The sequence below is a fragment of the Geotrypetes seraphini genome, chromosome 1 (genome assembly GCF_902459505.1).
Source record: "Geotrypetes seraphini chromosome 1, aGeoSer1.1, whole genome shotgun sequence".
NCBI classification, from domain to species: domain Eukaryota; kingdom Metazoa; phylum Chordata; class Amphibia; order Gymnophiona; family Dermophiidae; genus Geotrypetes; species Geotrypetes seraphini.
Genome location: NC_047084.1, coordinates 489,253,584 through 489,278,721, shown reverse-complemented (window position 1 = coordinate 489,278,721; position 25,138 = coordinate 489,253,584). Strand labels below are relative to the sequence as shown.

The 25,138-nt window shown below is 43.3% G+C and overlaps 1 protein-coding gene across 1 annotated transcript in view; it reads right to left on the bottom strand.

Annotated features, from left to right (window-relative positions):
- Nucleotides 1-7,210: 7,210 nt before the first annotated feature.
- Nucleotides 7,211-25,138, bottom strand: part of LOC117351350 (thioredoxin-like) — a 58,666-nt gene continuing 40,738 nt past the window's right edge. Inside the window, exons 4-5 of the mRNA XM_033926540.1 lie at nucleotides 7,601-7,669; nucleotides 7,211-7,484 (exon numbers count right to left, since the gene is read on the bottom strand). Of these exons, the coding sequence (XP_033782431.1) occupies nucleotides 7,404-7,484; nucleotides 7,601-7,669 (150 nt within the window). The 3' untranslated portion in view covers nucleotides 7,211-7,403. The remainder of the gene's footprint in view (nucleotides 7,485-7,600; nucleotides 7,670-25,138) is intronic.

Sequence of the window (25,138 nt, the reverse complement as noted above, 5' to 3'; positions counted from 1 at the left end):
TGGTATGACTGGAGGATGTGTGGGAGTTTACTGGGTGTGAGTTTTGTGCTTGCAGCTGTAATCATGTAAGCAGGGCAGGATTAACCCACTAGGGGACCCTAGGCAAACAAGCATATTGGACCAACCTCCCCCCCCCCTTGGAATATAAATATATTTTAAATCTCCAGCAGAAAGGGGTGCCCCTTGGTTCTGACTATAGAAGACAACCAGCAGAGGAAGAAACAGCAAGTAAGAAGCACTGCTCTCCGATTCTTCCTGCTGACCAAAAACAGAGACAGGGAGAATAGACTGACCTCTACGGGCAAAGGTTGCTCTGCTTTCTCACCTGCAACTCTTCTTTCTGCCAGCAGCTGACATACCAGGGCAAAAATAAACCTTGGCAGTTATTGAATTACAGTATCTCAAAAGGCCCCTCAAGCATCTGGGTCCTTGGCACATGCCTAGTTTGCCTATGCTTTAATCCTGCCCTGCTTGTAGGTGTTCTATCTCCCCATGCACTCTTTCCATTTTTTCAACCTACTATCTCTTCTTGAACTTTTCCTATCTCCCCGAGTCTTGGCAGTTTCTCACTCCTTTCTTCTCCTCCTCTTGTGCTCTTCACCTTTGCCTTGAACTCTCTGCTCCTTTCACTACCTCCCACCCTTGCATCTTTCCTCCCTCTTACCCTTTTTCCCTCCCAACCTTCCTTCCTTCAGGTTTCGATTCCCATTGTGGTTCCTTTTGACTCTGAGCAAGTCACTTAACTTTCTGTTGCCCCAGGTACAAATAAGTGCCTGTATATATTATAACGTGTTATCACATAATCACCATTGTTATAAATTTCAAATAAACATAAATAAATTAAAATATATAGTGCTGTAGTGAAGTGCTCAGACCCTCAACCTTAACGCCAAGTGACTAGCACATCATCGGTTGCCAACAAGACCATCACTGCCCTCACAATCTTATACCACTAGTTCAGCAGCCAGAACTTTGATTTATAAGGAATAAGCTAAATATTGGAGTACTGAGGCTTATATGGATGCTGCGGGGATAGTAGTCGCAGGGATGGGGCAGGGACAGTGGTTGTGGGGATAGGGACGGGGACAAATTTTTTCCCCGTGTCATTCTCTACATTAAATAACTTGTCTTCAAATCATCCACCAAATCTCAAATATCTGCTCTATTTACCCTTTTCATGCCTGGTAGATTTTGATGTAATGTTCTGTGAAAGTCTGTGTACCACAATTTAGAACTTTAGAAGCAACTCAAAATTACAAATATACCAGAACCTTTGAGTGGTTATATATACACACAGATTGTGAATTTATGAACTGTTACAGAGTTTTAAGATTCAGTGTCTCAAATACCTTTCATTGTGGTGATGCCGTGAAGTGAATTACATCCAGACATCCAAAATCCCGCCTAAGTAGGCATTCGGATGTCCTAATTGACCTGACGTACAAGTGCCAATTTTCAAAACCAACATTCTGGACATCCAGTAGGACTTCTAAGCCACTGTGCATCCAGAGCTCAAAGGGGCATGTTGGGAGGAGTGCAGGGCCAGATTTAGATGAAAAGAGGCCCTAGGCTATTCCACTTAGGCCCTTTCACCTCCCATTTTTAAGTTTGTAAATTACATGAGAGATAATAAAATACATCATTACTGTGATATATATATCAATATGTTAAATGAAACATGTTATATTTGGTACTAACCTTTATAAAAAATGTGACATGGATCTTGAGGCCCTAGGCTGAAGCCTAGTTAGCCTATAGGAAAATCCGGCCCTGGAGGAGTGTTACGGGCAGCGTTTGGGTGGCCTCGGGGCAGGCTTAGACTTAAGACATGCTGCAGGGATAATAGAATGTCTTGGCAGACGTCCTGGACAGAACTTATACATTTTGTGTTAGACCCTTTTTTAAAAGGGTATATAAGTGTTAAAAAGGTACCCAAAGTGACCACATAACCATTGCAGAGATAAAGTACATATCCCCAAACACTTCCCTGACTCCCATCATACCCCACAAAGATCAGAATACAAAAGTACATACCTGTCTCCTGAACAGCAGCACCTGGTATAGGAAAGCCTATTCGACCTATACACAGGTGTCTTAAGTAGTCTGGTGGATGGGCTAGTGAACCAGAGAGGTGTAGTAAGTGCCATAAACCACTTTAACCACTACATGTATAGTGGAAAGTGTAAGCTCACCAAAACACACCCAAAACCTACTGTACTGCCATATAGATGCCACAAACAGACATAAGGGCTATTGGGGTGGTAGACAGGTGGATACTATATGTTTTGGGGGAGTTTTGGAGGGCTCACTATACACTAAAAGGGGGTTCTGATGCAATGTGTACCTGGCACCCTTTATGTGAAGTTCACAGTAGTGCTCTCTAAGGTGCCTCACTGCCCTGTTGGGATGTCTGCATGGCCAGTCCATTAAGATGCTGGTCCCTCCCATGTTCAAATGGACTTGATTTGGACATTTTGAACATGGACATTTTTTGTATTAAAAAAAATGCTGGACATCCTTAGGACCAAAACGTCCAACTAGGTCATTTTCCAAAAAAACATTTGGACATCTAGCACTTTCGAAAATGGATGGTTCCTCCACCCCCACTTTTGGACATCTTACAGGAAACATCCAAAGTCATACTTAGATGCACTATCGAAAATGCCCCTCCATGGCTTGGTACTTTACTCAAAAAGAACTTTCCCATTCTCTACATATAGGGAAACATTTTTGTTTGACAAGGTCCTTAATCTCTAACAAAGTAGCTCTAAAGACCAGGGACAGTTTAAAGCATGAGTCAGGTGAGACACTGGCTCAGAGCACTAATGTTCATGGGCACTAAGGGGGAAATTCTGTAAATGGCGTCTGAAAAGATAGGTGCCTATATTACAGAATCGTACCTACCTTAAAACTTAGGCACCTGTAATGTAGGCCAGGGTTTTAACGGCCTACATTATAGGCACCTAAGTCCTTTAAAGAATCATGCCTAGCGGCATCTAAGTCCTTCCCCACCCCTAAACACACCTACTTTGGAGTTAGGTGCAGCTAGGCATCACGCGATAGGCACCTATCTTTTGTAGAATCACGCCTAAGAAGACAAATTGCAGCCGCTGATTCCTTCACCTCTGGCAGGGATGGCCCCACAGCCACCATCACTTCTCATGTCGATCCTTCCTTGCAGATTGGACCGGATTGATGATTGGACTTAGCACCAGATTGGAATTTATTTTCTCCAATCTTTTAAACTTATTTGTATATTTTAATTTTATATTTTTTATTTCTTTTATTATTTGAATTGTACCTTTCCCTCACAAGTTTTGGAATTTTGTTATATCTTTTCTATTTTAAAATAATTGTTTTTTATCAGGTATTTTGCTAGATTGTGAGCCTTAAGGAGACATAGGGGAGTTCTAAGTACCTGTATTTTATTGTAAAACACTTAGATCTGTAATATGCTTAAGCGATATAGCAAATGTTAATAAAACATAAACAGGCACCTATCACTCAATTTTTAATTTTATTTTTAATTATGAGCTTCTTAAAAGCTCACAATTGAACCCAATTTACTAATTAAGTTAGGTGCCTCTTATAAAACTTCCCCTTAAGGGCCCGATTCTATAAATTTAAATTGGCTTCATCGGTGTGATAATTGAAAAAACACCATTACAATTTCAATTAAAAATGATTAATTTAAATTCCGCATGGAAATTGGTGAGGTGGCTGCCGGCACCTACACAAAAAGTTATTTTCTCCCTTTGTTCATACATGTCCAGGGTGGGGAGGGAATATTTTATGATTTATTATGCTTAAGTACAATTGTTGGATATAAGGGGGGGGGGAGAAATATTTGATGCGAGTTAAACTTTGATGGTATATTAAGGGCTCCTTTTATCAAGCCGCGCTAGCGGTTTAACGCACGTGATACCGTGCACTAAACCGCCGGCTGTGCTAGCCGCTACCGCCTACTCTTGAGCAGGCGGTAGTTTTTAGCCAGCGCGGGGGTTAACGCATGATGAAAAGTCACACAGCTTGATAAAAGGAGCCCTAAGTGATGTTAAAGTATAAAATGATTGTATCTTATGTTACACTTGTTAAAAGTTTTTAAAATGAATAAAGACTTTAAAAAAAAAAAGTAGGCATGGTTATGGGGTGGCAATTGGGTGTGGAAAGCATGGAAAACTCTGGCCTATTATACCGGCGCCTATGTTACAGATGCTTACCAGTGTCTAACTTGATTAAGGTGCCAGTAGTATAAATGGAATTTACTAAAGTACATTCAGGGATATGGTTAATAGACACAGAGCCAGAAAAGCTATGATAAACACCGGAGAGAGCTGGCCTGTATAAGTAACTAACCTGTGAAGGGTGATCAAACAAATTTATAAAAAAGCTCAGAGATACGAAACTCTGAAAGGAAGGTTGTGAGACCTCCCTTGGAAAAAGAGTTTACCTTCCAGTCATAGTCCTTTTATAAAAAATCTTTGATCACTTCCTTCAAAGGTATATATGAAAAACTCTTCTTCAAAAGCTTCAAAAAGATTTGTCCTAACAAGGTACTGCTTTTTCAAATTGCAAATGTCACTGCACCTGTGGCAAATTCTAAAGAATTTACTTAGCTTGTAAGCAGGATTTGGGGGTCCCAACGTGGCCCCGTTTCGATCCCTTCTTCAGGGGACCCGATTGGGGATACTTTAAACAGGTTCCTAGAAACAGTTCAAGCTGGAAAAGGTTTTTATTGTGACATGCAGATGAAGATTCACTGCTGGGACGTAGTAGCTTCTAAGTCCTTAAACCGGCAGTCACAATCGGGTCCCTTGAAGCAGGGATCGAAACGGGGCTGCGTTGGGACCCCCAAATCCTGCTTACAAGCTAAGTAAATTCTTTAGAATTTGCCACAGGTGCAGTGACATTTGCAATTTGAAAAAGCAGTACCTTGTTAGGACAAATCTTTTTGAAGCTTTTGAAGAAGAGTTTTTCATATATACCTTTGAAGGAAGTGATCAAAGATTTTTTATAAAAGGACTATGACTGGAAGGTAAACTCTTTTTCCAAGGGAGGTCTCACAACCTTCCTTTCAGAGTTTCGTATCTCTGAGCTTTTTTATAAATTTGTTTGATCACCCTTCACAGGTTAGTTACTTATACAGGCCAGCTCTCTCCGGTATTTATTTTAGTAGTATAAATGGTGCTTAAATAGTAAAATACAACAGCACAGCACTGCAAAAAGGTATACAACTGCAGAGCGATGCAGATTGGCAGATAAATAGCAGCATAAAGGAAAACCACATCATCGAAAGTGAGGTTTTTTTTCAGCTGGCAAATCCAGGCTCCAGAAGAAGCACTAAGTGAAAAGGAACGTCCATAGAATTGGATACATGATCGCTGGTTTTGTAGAAGAAACAGAATTTCCCCACTCTAATGGAAGTGATTTGAACTGTGAGTCAGACTTCGGCTGAGAATTTTCTCTTTCTCTTCCTGGGATGGAATGATCTTGATTTGAACTGAGAGCCAGACAAATCAACTGCTGGTTTTTGAAAGATGTTGGTTTGAACTGTTACTGTTTCAGTTCTGTTAGTAAATCGCAGGTTAAAACAGCACTATAATCAACTTGCATCCCATGTACTGACTAAATGTATCTTTATTGTAAACCGTTTCTATCCCATGTACTGTCAAATGTATCTTTATTGTAAACCGCTTCGAACTTCACGGTATAGCAATATATAAGAAATAAATTATTATTATTATTATTACAAGGTTAAGAACGAGTTATGTTTTTAAAGCTGCTCTTAAGTCGGATTTGTATGCGACTCAGAACCTGTAGATTTTAAGGTTCTTGCTGCTAACCTCTACTCCCAGCTGACAAAAGGGCCAACTGTCCCTACTAGCATGCACAACCACACACTGTTCTTAATGTGGCCATGCATAATTCCTGAATCTGCTACAGGAGAAGTGTAGGAGTCTAAGCCACTGGAAATACTGCTCAGTGAAATTAAATGTAGCTGCAATTGCAGTCTTAAGTACAAGTTGTACTTAAGTTGGGTGTCTGTAATTCAAGGTCTGCCTGTATTAATACAAGGAAGGTTTTTCTGATCAATGACTATGTGCTGGATGGCATGGAGATTTAACTGATAACCCGTGCCAAAACATTACTGAGATCTTTTCCTTCCTTTCAAACACTTCTCTGTAATAACATGTGAGTGGTATATACTTACTATTGGTAGGGTTATCTTCTTGGAATCTTGTAAGTTTTTTAAGCACCATTTAAGGAATCGGGGCCTAACAGCCTTCTTCATTAGCTCACCCTTCACAGCAATGACAGCATGCTCCTTCATCGTCACAAACTGACTCAGGGCATTACAGCCCTTTGAAATGGCCATGCTAGTGACCATGAAAGGAAACGTTTTTGCCAAAGATCCAGTTAATTTAATTTCCCATGATTAAATCTCAATTGTCCTTCCTTGTGTTCTTCTCACCTACGACTTTCTTTTTTTTCTTCTCTAAAGCATTGATTTTGTAACTTTATCCCTTCTTTCCTTGTGTATTCAATTTTGTCTGTAAGTTTGTTCGTCCAACCCATTATAGCTAAATTGTAAAAAGTATGTTGAATTGTATGTTTATTTTATATTTTACTGTAATTCGCTTAGTAAATTCTGAATAAGCAATTTATCAAATCTAAATAAAACTTGGAAACTTGGAAATAAATAAAACTCAATGACTCAAACAGAATGGACATCAACAACATTGTAAGACAACGTAACATAAGTTCTTATATACCGCAACTACCTTACGGTTCACAAATTAAGAAATGCTAATAAATTATAGCAGATCATAAGTATTTAGTTTAGATATGTCCGAGGAAATATTAACATTAAAGTATGTTATAAAACTTTAGTCTACGTATTTCCTAAAAAGATATGTTTTCAACTTTATTCTAAAAGCTGAGTAAGAAGTGAGAAAGAAGATATAGATACTAACTTGTTTTTCCCAGAGGGCTGCTTGATATGCCAACATTTTGCAAAAGAATCATTTATAAATACTTCCCTTAACCAATGGAAAGTTAAAAAAATGTACTAACCGTAAATGTTTCCTGTTTGCAAATTTGAAGTGATCAAGAAGATAGCTTGGCAGTAATCCATGCAACACTTTAAAACACACACAGCCAAACTTAAAAATTACTTTAGCCTCAATAGTCAACCAGACAACAAATAGGATTATCAGAGCACACTAATTGCATTTTATTAAACTCATTCTAACACTGTTTCCTAAATGTACAAGTAGCCAGTACTGGATGCATAATTAAGGGGTGGCAACATATAGTCACAGTGTTGGAAATGCCATACCAAAACAGAGTTTACACAATTATGGTAGACGTCAAAACTGACACTTTATTGATACCATATCGTTTCAGTAGCGTGAACATCTTAACTTGTTCTTAGTAAGACTTTCAAGCAGATAATCTTTACTTCCTCCAGCAAAACAATCAATCTGCAGGAAAACAAAGTGAAAGCAATATTACTTGCTGCCATTATACAGCACACATAAAACTCAAAATGTTATTTTATAGGAAAAATACAAGCTAATCAGCAGCATCCTCACCATACCTCTTTACCGTTACAGAAGTAATAGAATGCTGGTATGCCTGTGGTATGAAACAGCTCAACAAAATCATCCTACAATAAAGACAGAAAAATATTGCATAAAGTCAGAACCATTATTTCTCTCATCTATGTCCTGCCGTCACCTTGTATAAATATACTTTAATATGTATGTAAACTTGTAACCCGTTCTGAGCTCTCCTGGGAAATAGGATAAAAACCCCAAATAAATAAATATACCGATACTCAAAATGAAGAAAAACTACCAGGTCTGAAGATCTAATCACTAATCTCTAAACTGAATGATTTTGTTTCCACTTTTATTTTTATAATAATTCAATTTTACAATTACTTCATTGCATCCATGATAAATAAATTCTGGCAAAATAAGACAACAGGCAATAAAAGAAAATCAAATTACTTATCTTTACAGTCCACAATATTAAAGTAACAAGATACAAGTAATCTCATAGAAAAGCGGAAAAGAAACCCCCTGTAAGAGCATGCAACCTCACGCAACTTCCCCAGCCCAGGCTACTTTACTAACAGTGGAAATCATCCTCCAGATAAGTTACACAATCACTTTAAGTTCCTCTTTAGCTAAAATAAAATCAGATAGCTGTTTAGGGTCAAAGAAATTATACAACACCTCTTCAAGTAAAATTACATATACACAAGGAAATTTCAATACAAAATTGGTTCCTAAGGTCACCCTTGATCTACAAGCCAAGAATGACTCCTATGTATTATCTCAAGAAAGATCAGGAAATATAAGTATTTTTGAACCCATAAACTGCTGATTTATATTGTGGAAATATAAACGCAAGAAATTATTGTGAACCAGTTCCATGGAAAAGTAACTATCAAAGTTAATCTCTGTGTTACTATCTCAAGTGAAGATTCAAGAAAACCAGTTAAGTCCATTACTGGATTAGATCTTCCAGAAGTTTCAGTTCCCCTGGAAGCTCTGGTAGAAACATACTGACAAGTTTTTACAATTGGAGAACCTCTTTAAACTAAACTAAACTAAACCTTAAGTTTGTATACCGCATCATCTCCATAAAGATAGAGCTCGGCACGGTTTACAGGTAAATTCAATGAGGGAAGGACATAATAAGAAATTAGAGGTTATGAGGGGGATTAGCTAGTTTTACATTTTAAATAGATAGCTCTACGTTTTGGAGAAAAGCCAAGTTTTCAGATGCTTTAAAATAGCATCTCAACAAATCTACTGAAGACAACAAAGGAGATTTGGGAAAATTCAAAAAATGTAAATTACTCCTTCTTAACTGGTTTTCTAAATATTCAAGCTTCCTTTGAACTAAGTTCTTATCTCTCATCACAGCCACTCCAAGACCTTGAACTTCCTCCACTTTCCATTCTAAACAGGTGACTTTTTCAGATTGCTATGCTGATTCTTGGGACTGGGAAGCAAATCTTCTCAGGAAAAAAAACCCTGGATTTCACCCTCTGTTTTCTTCACACTTCTCAAAAAAAAGAGGAATTCAAATTTAAGCATCCCAGAGCATCTCTAGGACTATCACAGCTGGTTTCTCAATCTTCCTTGCAAAACAAACTCCAGAAAGGACATTTCATCCATATACACAACTCACAGTTTTAAATGTTGAAGACTCTATTGGAGTTGAAATCTTCAATGTTGTTTCTCCATGTAGGGAAAGTTCAGTTAGGGAAGAATTCCTGGAGAGCAGTAAGGAGGACTGAGACTCTCACAAACCCCTTGTTTGCTGTACTTCCTCCAACAAACTCCTTATGGGTCATGTGCAGTTCTCATAACAGCAAAATCCCATTACCACTTCCGCCACTAATTTGAACTAGTGGTGTTTCAGTGGAGGAGGAAGATGCCACAGGACCAACCACCAACTAAAAGTGTCTTATCAGCAGTGTCTGGATGGCTGCTGATAATTGAGCCCTCACCAAATCCCCTCTTCTGCCCATGGCAGAACCCAATGAATCTGAACTCGGGGAGTTCAAAGAAGATGGTCAATGTGTGCTCCTCAGCTAAGCATCATCTTGGATCCTGTGTCTAAACTGAATTAAGGTATCTAGTTCCAGTAACTAGTAATGAGGCTACACTTCTATGCTACAGATTAAAGTTCCAAAGCAGTGTACCCCTTAAACACAACAGGGCAAGCTATGAAACCAACAATTAGTGCAATCAAGTCCTGTGCTGTGCTGACGGTTCATAGACATAATCGCGGAAGACAAAGGCGCGCGCCAAAGAAAATTACTGTTTTTAGGGTCTCCGACGGGGGGTTTTGTTGGGTAGCCCCCCCCCCACTTTACTTAATACAGATCGCGGCGGCATTGTGGGGGGTTTGGGGGGTTGTAACCCCCCACATTTTACTGGAAACTTAACTTTTTCCCGAAAAACAGGCACAATCTGTATTAAGTAAAGTGGGGGGGTTCCCCCCATGCCCCCCGTCAGAGCCCCTAAAAACAGTAATTTTCTTCGGTGCGCGCCTCCGCGCTGCACTCAATTGTCTGCGCGCACCTTTGTCCCGGCGCGCTTTTGACCTGACACCGTGCTGACAGTGCACAATGTTTGAAATTGTAGATGTAAATGTTTTTATACATTGCTTAGATTTAAGTGATTCATAAATTTTAAAAATAAATAAATTATTTAAAGGGATCATCAAAAAAGAATAAAATAGCCCTAATGGTAGCCAGGGCCGGTTTTTAAAAAATTATTTATTTATTAATTTGTTACACTTATAAAACAAGCATACAGGAATATCAAATACAACCATCAGCATAAAAATGCTCAGTTTACAAACTGAAAACCAACAATCAAGCCATAAGTACCGTTCCTTTAGCAAATCAAATTTGATAAGAAAAACATTTTAACTTCTTGGCAGGCAAAATGTGGCACATTCTTTACATGTCATCAATTATCCTCCCTAGTAAGGAAAAACAAAATAATAACCTAAGATACTATCTGCACAGGTTTACCTTTAAGAAATACTGCTAACTGGACTGGATCTAAAAAGACATATTTATCACTTGCATATGAAATAAGGCACTTGCAGGGAAATTTTATTTTTTTTGTCAAGGTATTTTTATTGAAAGTATTTAGAAAAATACAAACCAGTGGAAACATCTGGTACAATAACCAATAAAAATGAGATGAACATGGCTACAGTAGGATGCAAGATATAACATACAATGAAAACGTCTTGTGAATATATCATGTAGAACAATAAAATCCTATTTAAACATCTCAATAAGCAATGACAAAAGTCCACATATCAGAGTAGTGAATCATCCTAGGCAAAAACTAAATGATAATAATAGAGGGGAAAAAAAAAAATGGAGAAAATAAGAGAAAATAAAAGGGCGCTGTGAACTTGATACTTAGGAGAAAGGGAGGATTTTAATAGGGTCCATCTCGAATGGAAACAAGGTACTCTATTACATGATTTGGCGAGGTATGCTTCCATTCTATATGTTGAGCAAACCAGATTCCACCAGTGTAGATGGGAAGCCTTAGATAAATCCTTCCACGATGAGAGAAGAATTTTCAAGGCTAATGTGATTAACATGTCCAGTAAATAATGGTCTGTCTCCGGAATTAGTTGGTTAAATGCAAATGATTTTAGGAGGAGCATTTGGTACGAGAGAGCAATATCAATGTGGAAGATTGAGCAGATTGTGTTCCAAACAGAGTGCCAATATGACTGAATCTGTGGGCAAGAATATAGTAAACTAGTGTTTAAGCCTGTTAGATTAACGGGTGCTAGATGACCGCCTCTCCTGCTTTTGAATCTGGGCAGGGGCAGAGGCAGAGCCAGGGCGGGAGGGAGTGACGGTGGGAGAGCAATTTCAAAGCCTCGGCAACGGCGGCTCCTTGACCAATCCGCGCTTACAACGGCCCCACACTCGCGGTCTGGCTGGCTCCCCCACCAAAGCCCTTCACAGCGGAAGCCCCTCCCGCATCCGTCCCCGCATCCCAAGCCTCTCCGAAGGCCGGCTCCCACGAAAATGGTACCCCTCTGTCCAAAGCCACGGCGGCAGCCTCCCTCAAGACACATTTCAAATCTGACATATTGTAATCACAAAACAGAAAATAAAATTATTTTTCTTACCTTTTGTTGTCTGGTCATTATTCATACCATGTAGGGGTCCCAGGCTATGGTTGGCTTTTGATAACTCGCTTGCCAGGGCCCCTTCTTTCTTCTTCCCTCCCTCCATCCCTGCAGCTGAAGACAGGCACCTCCCCCCAGTGGTCTGAGACAGGAGGGAGCAGTTAGGAGAGGGTCTGAGGGCAAAGAGGGGCTCAACAGCGCACAACCACCTTTCCTTCCCTCCCTCCATCAGGTGCAGTGAATCCACCAATGTTAAAAGGAGCCGCGTCGAAATCGGAGGCCTGCCACTGCCGTAGCACTTTCCCCTCTGCCTTGGTCCCACCCCTTCTCTGACATATGGGACCGCAGCAGAGGGAACGTGTTATGGTGGCGGCAGGGCTCCAATTTCAAAGCAGCTCCTTTTAACATAGGCGGAGCTGAACTGTACCTGATGGAGGAAGGGAAGGAACGGTGGGGCAAATTTCGGCAACGGCAGGAATTGTTTGGCGGGCCAAGCACCGTGAAACTTTGTTTCTTTAGGCAGCCCCGGTTGTTTACTTGGATTCAATGTGAGCCGGGTGAGGAAGGCCGCCGCAGCCTCGCGGCTAGGTAGGGGGACAACAATGGCGCTTATGCTCAAGCCCCCGCCGCAGCTCCTCTCTCGATCCTGGTGCGGTTCGAGAGAGGAGTCGTGGCGGCGGCTTGAGCATAAGCGCCATTGTTGTCCCCCTACCTAGCCGCGAGGCTGCGGCGGCCTTCCTCACCCGGCTCTCACGGCTGGCGGCCGGCGAACCCTAATGCTGACATTGAATCCAAGTAAATAACCGGGGCTGCCTAAAGAAACATGGTAATCATATTCTGTCCTGAAAGCCCCCGCGCGCAGCTCCTCTCTCGATCCTGCTGCAGTTCGAGAGAGGAGCCGTGGCGGCAACTTGAGCATAGTGCACAGTGAGAGCCAGGGGCGCGCATGCGCAGTCGTGTTTTGGCGACGGATCAGGGAACACGACTTTTGAGTGCGCATGCGCGGCCTAGCATTTTATTATATTAGATGATGTAAAGTCCCTTCCTCTGCCTTGCAGGACCAGCAATTTTTAGAATATGAAGCATCAATCTTATTGGACTTGATAGGAGTCCATTGTGCTCTGTGAAGGAAGAAGAACATATTTTGAAGAATTGAAGCTGACCTAGATGTACTAAAGGTGGATGTAAAGATAGAGGACCAAGCTTCATCTGAGATATGTAACCCTATGTCAGATTCCCACACTGATTGGAGGGTTACTAATGGGTTGGGAGGTAGGGATTTAAGCCATTTATAAAATTGTGAAGCTGTATGTCCCTGAGCAAGAAATTTTTGGGATTGGGTGTACAAAGTGGGGGAAGAATGAGAGAGCTTTGAAAGAAGATCTGATTTTTTAATAGCTGACCTGAGTTGCAGCCAGCGGAAAAAGTTAGATTCTGTTAAAGAGAATGAGGTCATCAATTCCTGAAAGGTGAGTAATGATCTATCTGGGTGGCATACAGAGCCAATATCCCAGATTTGAAGAAGGAACCAGGAAGGCCAAGAGACAGGTTTCTTATCGATCAATATGGACCTGTTAAACCATAATGGGCAAAGTGCAGATTTATTCCATGGGATCTCTAGATGGGAATCGAGAGCTGTTAGGACCTTGTATGTGGTGTGTATGATGGGGTTTTGGTTAAGTCTTGGAAAATTTTTTGTTCCCATGAGGCGTAGTAAAGGGAAAGGATACATAAGGGAAAATTCTAAGCGTAGCCAATTGGGGATATCTGTAGAAGGGGAATTAGAAAGCCATTCAGCACCCTGCCTCAAGATAAAAGCTTTGTGGTATAGAAGAAGGTCTGGGAAGTTAACCCCACCTGAATTACGTGGAGCTTTCAGCTTTGAAGAGAAATTCTATGTGGTTTTTCATTCCAAAGGAAGCGTAACAATAAATTATTTTTTTTTTTTAATAAAGCTTTTATTGAGATATACACACAACATAAAATATACATAGTAGATGCAGCAGCAATAAATAAAACAAGGCACAATGTGCAACATTCTGGAAAACACTCAAAGAGCTGCAAACCAAATAACATGTGCAATCCCTATGATCAAGCAACAACAAACCACAATAGCCCCTACCCCCCCCCACCCTACCCCCAGGGACAAAACACAATACCCACAACATTTAAAAAGGTTGAGAACCATCAAAACCCATACACAGCAGAAAATAGAAGAGGAATAGGAATATGAAATCCCCCACATCCCCGCCTACCCAGTTCAGCCCCAAATGTAGCTCAAATCCCCGGTCCGCCCCTACCTCCAACCTCCACAGAAGCCCGAAATCTACGCCAAATGCGAGCATAGCCATGTCGTTTGCCATGCCGCAAAGCCGGTAAGTGGTAAAGAAGTTGCCATGAAAGCAAGCGCTGCTCTACCATATCCCAGGTGAGAGAGAGCGCTTGATTCCACAAGGAGGCCAAAGCCAACCTGGCAGCAGTGAATGCCAGCTTACAAAACATAGAATCTCCCCAGGCAAGATCTAATTGATGCCAATACAATAGGGCATGTTGCCAACTCTCCGGGATCTGGATATCAAGGATCTGGGACACCCTAGAAAAAAACCCCTTCCAGAACCCACGCACCCGCCAACACTGCCACCACATATGAAGGTAGGTGCCCACCTCCCCACAACCCCGCCAACATAGTGCAGTCGCACCCCCCTGCCAACGTGCCACAGCCTGAGGAGTATAGTACCAGCGAAAGAGGACTTTATAACCATTCTCAATCAGCAGAGCAGATATACCCGCCGAGGAAACTTCTGTCCAGATATTCCCCCAAGTGTCCCACGAAATAGGAGCTCCCCAATCACCTTCCCAAGCCCTCATGTAGGGATGTGGGGCCTCCCTATGATTAAGACACCTATAGATAACAGCCAGAACTCCCTTCCGGAGTACTGGACCCAACAACAACTCGAAGGGAGTCTTGCCCCCCCTCAAATCCCACAGGAGACCCGAAGACCGAATATAGTGAATAACTTGGAGGTAAGGAAACAGATCCCGGACCCCCCAGCCAAACCTACCCCGGAGCTCTGCAAAGGGTCGAATACGGCCCAAAATCGGATCCCACAGTTGTCCCACACATACCAAACCAATAGCTTTCCAAGCAGCAAACACTCCCCCATCCATGCCCGGTAAAAAATCTGGATTATGTCTCAACGGGGTATACCAGGAATGGCGCCTGCCCTGCAATAAGCCCCCTCTGGTCTGATTCCAAACCCTCAGGGAAGTTCCAATTGAAGGCACCTCACCCACTAGTCGCACCCTGCCCGGCAGCCATGGCCGATGCATCAAGGGCACTCCATCATTTAAACTTTGCTCTATCTCCACCCACGGTTTCGGTACTTGCGTCTGCCACTTTAGAAGGGCACGCAACTGAGCAGCCTGGTAGTATTTCACCACGTTGGGTACCCCCAGTCCCCCATCACTCCGCCCCAAATATAAGACCTTCCTGCTTACCCTGGGTCTCCTGCCCGCCCATATGAAATCAAAAAGAAGCCTTTGAACCCCCTCCAACGCCCTCCTGCTCACCCATAGCGGCAACACCTGAAACAAAAACAAGAGACGGGGTAAGATCATCATCTTCACAACAGCCACCCTGCCCAACCAAGAAAAGTACTGATCTTTCCAGCCAAGCAAATCCTGGCGAATACGCCGAAAGAGCGGAGGGAAATTAAGATCATAAAGTGCCACTCCCGGCGGTCCAAAATAAACCCCCAGATAACGTAGAGAATGCTGAACCCACCGAAACGGAAATCGGTCTCTGAGATAAGACACTCGCTCTCCAGTCAAGTTAATATTGAGAAGCTCCGATTTACCCACATTAACACGAAACCCCGACACCTGACCAAAATCTTCCAAGTCCCACAATATTGCAGGCAGAGAACTCTCAGGCTCCTCCACCGTAAACAGAAGGTCATCCGCGAACAGGGTCAACTTATAATCCCCTCCCGGCACCGTAACCCCTTTGATATCCCGGTTCATCCGCACCCACTGAGCCAAGGGTTCTACCGTCAGGGCAAAAAGAAGCGGGGAGAGAGGACATCCCTGTCGAGTTCCCCGGGCTAATGAAAAAGTCTCTGAATACCCCCCATTAACCTTAACACAACTAAGAGGGCAAGTATAAAGGACCCGAATCCAATCTCGCATGCGCGGACCCAAACCCACAGAATCTAAGACCCGAAACAAAAAAGGCCAGGAGACCCTATCGAAAGCCTTCTCAGCATCGACAGATAGAAACACCGTGTCCCGTGCACCCCTCCTGGCCCATTCAAACAAGTTATAGACCCGACGAGTGTTATCGCCCATCTGTCTTCCCACTACAAACCCCAACTGATCAGGATGGATCAACCGGGGAATCCAACTCATTAGTCTATCCGCCAAAATTTGCGTGAAGATCTTAGTGTCAACCCCCAGCAGCGAGATCAGCCTATAGGAAGCACATTGAAGAGGGTCCTTTCCCTCTTTAGCCAGCACCGTAACCCCCGCCAAGCGCATGAAGTAGGAGAGAACACTATCCTCTTGCAGAGAATTAAGAAAGCGTAACAAAGGAGGCAGCAAAAGATCCTGAAAGCGTTTATAGTACCGAACAGTGAATCCATCCATCCCGGGCGATTTACCCAGTTTCATCGAGCGCAGCGCTCCACGAGCCTCAATCAGCGTGAGAGGACGGTCCAACCATACCACATCTTCACCAGCAATCTTGGGCAGTGCCGCCGAATTTAAATAGGCGTCCAGATCCTGCAAAGACCCGGGAGCCTCTGGAGTATAAAGATGGGAGTAAAACTCCGCGAAACGAGCCCGAATAGCATCCTCTTTCTGCAATAGCTCCCCAGAGGCCGCCCTGATCGAGAGAATCTGATTACGCGTCTGTCGCACCTTCAGACGGTGGGCAACCAGCCGACTAGCTTTATTAGAAAACTCAAAATATCTCTGTTGGAGAAGCTGCAAATTAAGATGCAGGCGCTCCAAGTCTAAAGCCTGGAGGTCGCGGCGCGCCTGAAACAACCTCCCACGTAACTCAGTATCCCAAGGGTTGCGCTTGTGTAAGTGCTCTAACCGACCTATCAGAATCAGCAGTTCCGCCGCGTCTGCCCGCCGTTTACGCTGCCTGGCTGAAGCCAAAGCAATCAATCTGCCTCGAAGGGTAGCCTTTAATCCCTCCCAAACCGCTTCCAACGATGCTCCACACTCCTCATTCACATCCAAATGTTTCTGCAGCCACCCCTCTATCTGCGCTCCCACCTCCGGGTCATCAAGAAGGCTATCATTGAAACGCCAAAATTTCTGTCCCGACCCACCCCCCTCCCCCAAGAGCCTCACCCAAACCGGTGCATGATCCGACCACGTGAATGATTCAATCCCCGCGGACTCCACCCGACGAAGCAATCCCCGCTCTATGAATACATAATCAATTCTAGAATAAGAGGAGTGTATCCCCGAAAAATAAGTATAGTCCCTAACCGTGGGATGTAACCACCGCCAACCATCCACCAAATTAAGGGTAGTCAAAGCCTTACGCAACAATTTACGATCCCTTCTCCCATACCGATCCGCCCGCCCAGAGTTATCCAAATGAGGGGTCACGGTAAGATTGAAATCCCCACCCAAAACCAGGGCACCCCCCTTGAACCGGAGGATTCGAGGCACCAATTCTTGGAAATAGGCCCCCTGACCCTCGTTAGGGGCATAGATATTAACCAGGGAGTACAGGACCCCCTCAATCAGAGCCTCCAGCATTATATATCTACCCTGGGGATCCCGCACCACCCTATGTACCTCACAGCGAACCCCCTTACGAATAAGAATGCCCACCCCTCCCCTCTTGGAAGTACCTACTCGGGAAGCCCAAAAGGCCAGAGGAAACCTAGTGTCCTTGACCAGGGATTCATGGGACTGAAGTAGATGAGTCTCCTGGACAAAGCAAACATCAGCCTTCAAACGAAGCAGCTCTCTATAGAAAGCCCGTCTCTTATTGGGGGAATTAAGACCCCTAATATTATAAGAAACCAACCTAAACCCCTCCATAGTCTAAGTGAAGCAAAGGATGATGCAGACCCAACCTCTCCATATTCGTCCCCATACCCCCCTCTCCCCCCCTCCCTCCCACCCCTCCCTCTCCCTCTCCCAAAGTGAGAGTCCACAGATCTCCCACCAACTTGCAAGAAAGTGAACCATCCCCATGACCCATTTCTCAGTCCCCACATCCAAGTACTAACTATCAAAACATCCCCCACAACAATCCCCATAAGCCAACTCTCCCAACCAGCAGCCCTCCACACAATAATACTCAATCCCCCCTTCCCCACCCAACACTATACCCCCACCCATCACAGAAAAATTCCCCCACTTCCCCCTCCCACCACATCCCAAGAACAGTCCATGAACATCCCCCACACAACCCTCCCCCAAAACCCAAAACCCAAACATTCATCCTCAAGGAGAGTGACCAAAAACACTTCTCCCACTCTGAGGGGAAGAAGGAAAACGGTAATGAAACAAACACAACCAGTCAATTTTCAGGGGGGGCCACTCGAGGTAGAAGCAGTAGCTCGAAGAGAGGGTCCGCCCCCCCCCCCCGGCCTCCCCTCCCGCTCCTGGATCCACTCTCCACACGCTGCCATCGGGAGGAGGCGGGATTCCCCGCTCGGTTGTGCGCCGCTCTCCCCGGAGGAACAACCTCCTCCGGTACTTCAATACCCGCTTGTTGCAGCAAGCCACGGGCCTCCCGCACAGTGGTAACTTTGGTGTGTACTCCGTTGATAGTAATAACCACCCCAAAGGGGTAAGTCCAGCGGTAGCGCAAATTGCTGCGCTGCAGAGCTTTAGTCACTTCCCTGAATGCCCGGCGTTTCTGAAGCGTGCCCGCAGCCAAGTCCTGATAGAACTCCAATCGATGCCCCTCCCAGGTGACTGTGCCCAGCTCCCGGGCTCTGCGGAAGATCTGTTCTTTAAGCACAAAACTCTGAAGGCAGATCACAATGTCTTTAGGTAAATCTGAGGTCCGGGGTCCCAGAGCTCGATGTGCCCGCTCCAGACCCGGCTCCAGAGAGTCGTCCTGTAGAAGCCAACGGAGCAGCTTAATATTAGTAGCCCGAACATCTTTATACTCCGGTAGATCCGGTAGGCCCCGCACCCTCAAGTTATTACGCCGGGTGCGGTTCTCCAGGTCCTCGACCTTATCCAGGAGGAGTTGGTAATCAGCAGATGCAGATTCCAGGGATCTTTGCACACCAGTCACATTGTCCTCGCAACTATCCAGCCGCATCTCCACCACTTCCACCCTCGTGCCCACCTCCACCAGGTCAGTGCGCAGCTCTTGCACCGCTTCCCGGACTTGCACAGCCACAGCCGAGATTTCAGATTTTACTTCCATGATCCAGCGTTGCATATCCGCTTTCGTAAGCGGTTCCGGTGGGGCATCCTCCTGCATGGGTTCTGCCACCATATCGGCCACCGCCGCAATGGCGCCACTCAATCTCGCCACCTCCCCACTGCTGGTCTCCGGGCCTGCCCCACCACGTGCAGCCCGACCCAGCGCCTGCTCCATCGTGCGCTGGCCGAGTTTATCACCAAGCAATTTTTTGCGCGTTGCCATGGGGTTCACCAAACCTTCGCACACCTCACCAGCACCCGGGGGCAGAAAAATTGCGCTTTTTACACAGCAATAGATAGTTAGAACGCCGGGCCCGAATGGAGCTCTCAGATCAAGCTCCCATCCGCGGCGATGACGTCACTTCCTCTCCAACAATAAATTCTAAAGTTGTTTATACAAATAAGCTGGAAATAAAATAGGAAACATGTTAAAGATGTATGTGAGCTTGGGAACCACCATCATCTTTATGGTATCTAGGCGACCCCACCATGAGAGATGTAAGGGGGAGCAAGAGGATATAGAGTTCTGAACCTGAGTGAGAAGTTTAGAAGACGACCTGATGTCTTTATCAAATGGTAGACCCAAATATTTGATACCTGAGGTAATCCATGTAAAGGGTTGGGTCGCAAGGGTGAGGGGGGTACTAAAATCATGGAGAGGCATAACCTCAGATTTATCGATCTTATATCCTGAGAACAAGGAAAATGAGGAGATTAAGTGTATTAATGCAGATAGTGAATGTTCAGGGTCTGATAAATATAGAAGAACGTCATCTGCGTAAGCAGAAACTTTTAGTTCAATCTTAGCAATGGAAATTCCTTTGATATCTGGAGATATACGTATGGCAGCAAGAAGGGGTTCTAGAGCTAGATTAAACAAGAGTGGGGACATAGGACATCCCTGTCGGGTACCTCTATGTAATGTAAATGGTGCTGATGGCTCATCATTAACAATGAGTTTTGCAGTGGGGGAATTGTATAGCAAGGAAATCATGTGAATAAGGGATGGAGGAAATCCAAATTTAGAGAGAACTGCAAAAAGATATTTCCACTCCACCCTATCAAATGCTTTTTCAGCGTCTAAAGAAACAACAGCTGAGGATTGAGTAATCGATTGAGAGGAGTGAAGCACATGACATAACAGTCGAGTGTTGTCTGCGCCATATCGACCTTTCAGAAAACCCACCTGGTCTCTATGAATCAGACAAGACATTATCTTCTCTAAGCGAAAAACTAGGATTTTAGCATAAATTTTATAGTCCAGGTTTAAAAGAGATATAGGCTGATAGTTCTTCACAAGTTCAGGATCTCTGTTCGGTTTTGGTAAAACAATGATATTTGCTTCAAGAAATCTATGTAGAGAGGCCGGAGCATCCTGAATATCCTGATAATATGATAGTAGGTGAGGAGTCAGAAGAGCTGAAAAAGATTTGTAGAATTCCGCTGAAAGGCCGTCAAGACCAGGCGCCTTGGCTGTAAGTAGAGATGAGATGGCGTGAGTAATTTCATCGGAGGAAATAGGAACTTGTAGTGATTGACATTGTTAGTCAGTAAGCGTAGGTAAGTCAAGTGATTGGAGGAAATCTTGAATGGTTGAAGAAGAGGAAGTAGATTCGGAAGTGTAAAGTTGTTCATAAAATGTACGAAAGTCCTCTAAGATATCCTTGGTTGTGTTGTGTATATGACCTGTTGCAGATTTGATGTGGGAGATACGGTTTTTGGAACGTTTGCCTTTAAGATATAGAGCTAGCAGATGACCAGATTTGTTGAAGGAAGAATAGTACTTAGTTGATCGGTGAAATAATGATGCTGAAGCAAGGGAGCTGAAGATTTCATTATACTGAAATTTGAGTTGTAACTTTTTATAAATCCCAGGATCATGTCGATTGTAAAATTGTGATTCATAAGTATGGATGTCTCTTTCAATTAGGTGTAAAGCGGATTTTTTTTTTGCTTCAGCTGAAAGGCCGAGAAACTGATGACTTTTCCTCGTAACCAGGCTTTATATGCTTCCCAGATAATGGAGAATTCAGTAACTGAAGAAATGTTTGTTTCGAAGAATGATTAAGATTCTTCTTTGATATTTGATACGAAAGAGTCATCATGTAGTAAAAAGTTATTAAGTCTCCATTGCCTAGATGTGGAAGATGGAGCCCAGTTGAGATGACAGGAAACGGCCGCATGATCCGAGATGGAAATGTCATGGATGCGTGTCGATGAAACAATGTTCAATAGATCTTTGGAACCTAAAATAGTCAATTATTGAGTAGGTTTGGTGGGGTACAGAGTAAAAAGTGAAGTCCTTGGTGGTAGGGTGAAAGAATCTCCATATATCAGACCAGCCAAATGAGTCCATCAGGTTCTTAACCGAAGATCTAACTCGAAGTTTTGCCGGACGGCAGTTTGATGAACAGTCGATAAATGGGTCCAATGGAAAGTTAAAGTCTCCTGCAAATATGGTGTCTGTAGTTAATGATGAATGACACAGTGTTTGGAAGGATTGAAAGAAGGGGTCATCAGCATTGGGAGCATAAATGTTGAATAGTTTTAATGGTTTCCCAGCTATGGAGCCTTCAAGAAAAGACCATCGACCGCAGGGATCGAATTTGTGGGTGGCAAGTTGAAAATTGAGAGATTTCTTGATCAGAGTGATGACCCCGTATTTCTTGCCCAAGGCAGGGGCAGCAAAGCAATGTTGGACCCATCCTCTAGTGAGCTTTTTAGCTTCTTCTGTGCTGAGATGGGATTCTTGGAGTAGACAGATATCGGCCTCGAGATGTTTGAGGTAGTGCAGGATCTTCTTCCGTTTGAGAGGGCTGTTGATTCCTTTGACATTTAGGGAAACAATATGTATTTTAACCATTCAGGAATATAGTGATTGAAGTATGTCCGAGGATGAATTCCAAGAAGGCATAAAGCCCCTGCTCAATAGGAGATGAGAGATGAAAAATTGCTGGACTAACAGAAGTGAAGTATGGGAGTTTCACAGCAAACAAAACAGGAGGCAAAAGCAAAAAAGAAAAGGAAGATTCACAGTGATGATGATCTGGATCAACCAAACAAACATGGATCCAGAGATGGTGTCGCATGCTGACAAGAGGTGCTCAGCTAGCCCTCCCCTCGAACCAAAATGAGTAACAACTGATACGAGTTAAGCCTCACAAAGCAGTAAGTGAAGTAACAGTACAAAAAAGATGGATCAGGTCATAGCTCCTACCGTGATATCCAGAAATTTTTGCAGTTCGACTGGATCATCGAAGTTTTTGGTGGTATTGTGGTAAGTTATCTTCATCCTGGCAGGATAGAACAACCCGTATTGGGCTCCTATATTTTTGAGCTGGGGTCTCATGGCCAAGAAAGCCTTCCGTCTTTGTGCTGATGATTTGGCCAGGTCAGGGACTATTAGAATTTTTTTACCATTCACTTGTAGTGCTGATGAAGATTTAGCAGCTTGCAAAATTTGGATTGCTTGAGTATAGCGCAATAATTTTAAAACTACAGGCCTGGGAGGTTTGGCAGGCAATGGTGGGCCCGAGGGGACCCTGTGCGCGCGCTCAATCTCAAGCGGTGGGTCAAATTGGAGCTTTAAAGTAGTAGGAATAAAGGAGAGCAGGAATGACATAAGATCTGACCCCTCAGATGATTCTGGTAGCCCGATGATTCGAACGTTGCTCCGACGCATCCTGTTGGAAAGATCTTCAATATCGTGTTGAAGTACAGACAGCTTGCATAAATCACGTTGGATTTCTAGGTATTGAGAGTTATGCGCTGCAAGTCTTTCCTCTGCGAGGTCTATGCAGGCATTTTGTTGTTTAAGTTGTGTGAGTATGCCTCCGATTTCGTTTTTGATATCAGCCGTAGCAGCTAAGTTTTCTTGCATTAACTCTCTTAAAACGTGGAGATCATGTGAGATAGAATCACCCTGCGCCGTGGTGCCAGACACGGAGGCCTTAACTGGGGAGGACGGCTCATGTTTGGATCTTTTTAGATGCTGGATGTGCCGCAGACGGACCCGCTGGAGGAGCAGATTCCGGCTTATTAGCTTTAGCCGACATTCCGCTGAAGGGGAGCTGCGTGCACTGACCTGAAAAATTGCTCTATAAGGCTTAAAATGATTTTTACGGCGAGGGTCGGAGCGGAGAGAAGGCGCTAAGCAGCTATCTTGTGAACGCGCATGTGACGTCCCCTTGCAGGGAAATTTTAAGAAAAATGTCGCACCCACCGCTAAAGCCTTAGGCCCAAACGATAAGAACTGCTTCCTCTTTAACTGAGTCTACTTGGAGACAACAGAAAAAAAAATCAACACTCAGCTACAAAACAGACCTTGTTTTTTAGTAAAATATGACTTCAAAATAGCTTGTTTCTCTAGCTCTATTTTGAAAGCCACCAAGAGTGTAGCACGTTTTGGGCGTGATGGACCTATGGTCTGACTCATCAGAGGCAATGCTTATGTGCTTATGTGTAATTGTGTCTTTAGGTGACTCAACAAAGAAAATGGGGAGACCCAATGATCCACAATGAAAACAATCCACCAATGAAAGCAAAACCAAAAACTGTGGATACAGATGTTCTGGAGATAATTTATTAAAAACTGTCATATAAAACCATAAAAATTCAATTAAAAAAGTTCAATGATAAAAAAATACAGTGATAAAAATCCAACCAGACCCTACACGGTCCGTGTTTCGGCGAACACGCCTTCTTCAGGGGTCCAAACTCACATATAAAGAATTGGACTGAAAACAGTCTATTGGCTTTAAACATGTGAGCAAAGAACACCGCAGACAAGCTGAAGTTGAAAAAAAAAAAAATTCTAACAGTAACAGAGCAAATGGAAGACGCAGAGAGAAGAGAGACAGTGGATGAAAGGAATTGAAAGAGAAGATGAGGAAAGCAGAAACCAGACAACAAAGGTAGAAAAAAATTATTATTTTTCTTTTTTTGCTTCAGGATAAAGTAGTATATTAGTTGTGTTGATAAAAATTTATAAACAAAGCCCTGCCAACTGAACATCTCTTTCTCCAGTCCAGAACTTTGATTTATAAGGAAGGAATAAGCTAAATATTGCAGTACTGAGGCTTGTATGGATGCTGCAGGGACGGGGAGGGGGCAGTGAATAGGATGGCAGTGACGGTGATGGGGCGGTGAATGGGATGGCAGTGACGGTGATGGGGCGGTGAAGGGAATGGCGGTGATGGGGCAGTAAAGGGAACGGTGGGCCGGGGACGGTGCAGTGACGGAGATAGATTTTTTCCCCGTGTCATTCTCTAGTACTAAGCTGATTTTTAAAGAAAATTTACAAGTTACTAACAATAGCTCTGCAAGTTCATTTTTCAATTCTTTCAGCACTCTGAGATGTATACCATCCAGTCCAGGTGATTTGCAACTGTTCAATTTGTCACATTAACCCATTACATCATCAGGGTGTTACAGAGATTTGTATGAGTTTCTCTGATTCATCAGAATTGAATATAATTTCTGGCACCAGTATCTTCCCCAAATCTTCCTCAGTGAAGAGCGAAGCAAATAATTAATTTAATCTCTCTGCTATGTCCTTGTCTTCCCTGAGAGCCCCTTTTATCCCTCAGTCATCTAGCGATTCAACCAATTCTCTTTCCAGCTTCTTGCTTTTAATATACCTAAAAAGTTTTTTACTGTGTGTTTTTGCTTTCAGCGCATCTTCTTTACAAGATCTCGCTTCGCCTTCCTTATTAGGACCTTGCATTTGACTTGACATTCCTTGTGTTTACAATGATTTTCAGTTGGATCCTTCTTCCACTTTCTAAAGGATTCTTTTTTAGCTCTAATAGCTTCCTTCACCTCACTCATTAACCATGCTGGCTGTCGTTTGGTCTTCTTTCCTCCTTTTTTAATACATGGAATATACCTAGTCTGGGCTTCCAGGATGGAATTAACATCCATGCCTGATGTATATTTTTGATCTTTGCAGCTGCACCTTTAAGTTTCTTTTTTACCATTCTCCTCATGTTATTGTATTCTCCTTTTTTAAAGTTAAGTGCTGTTTTAT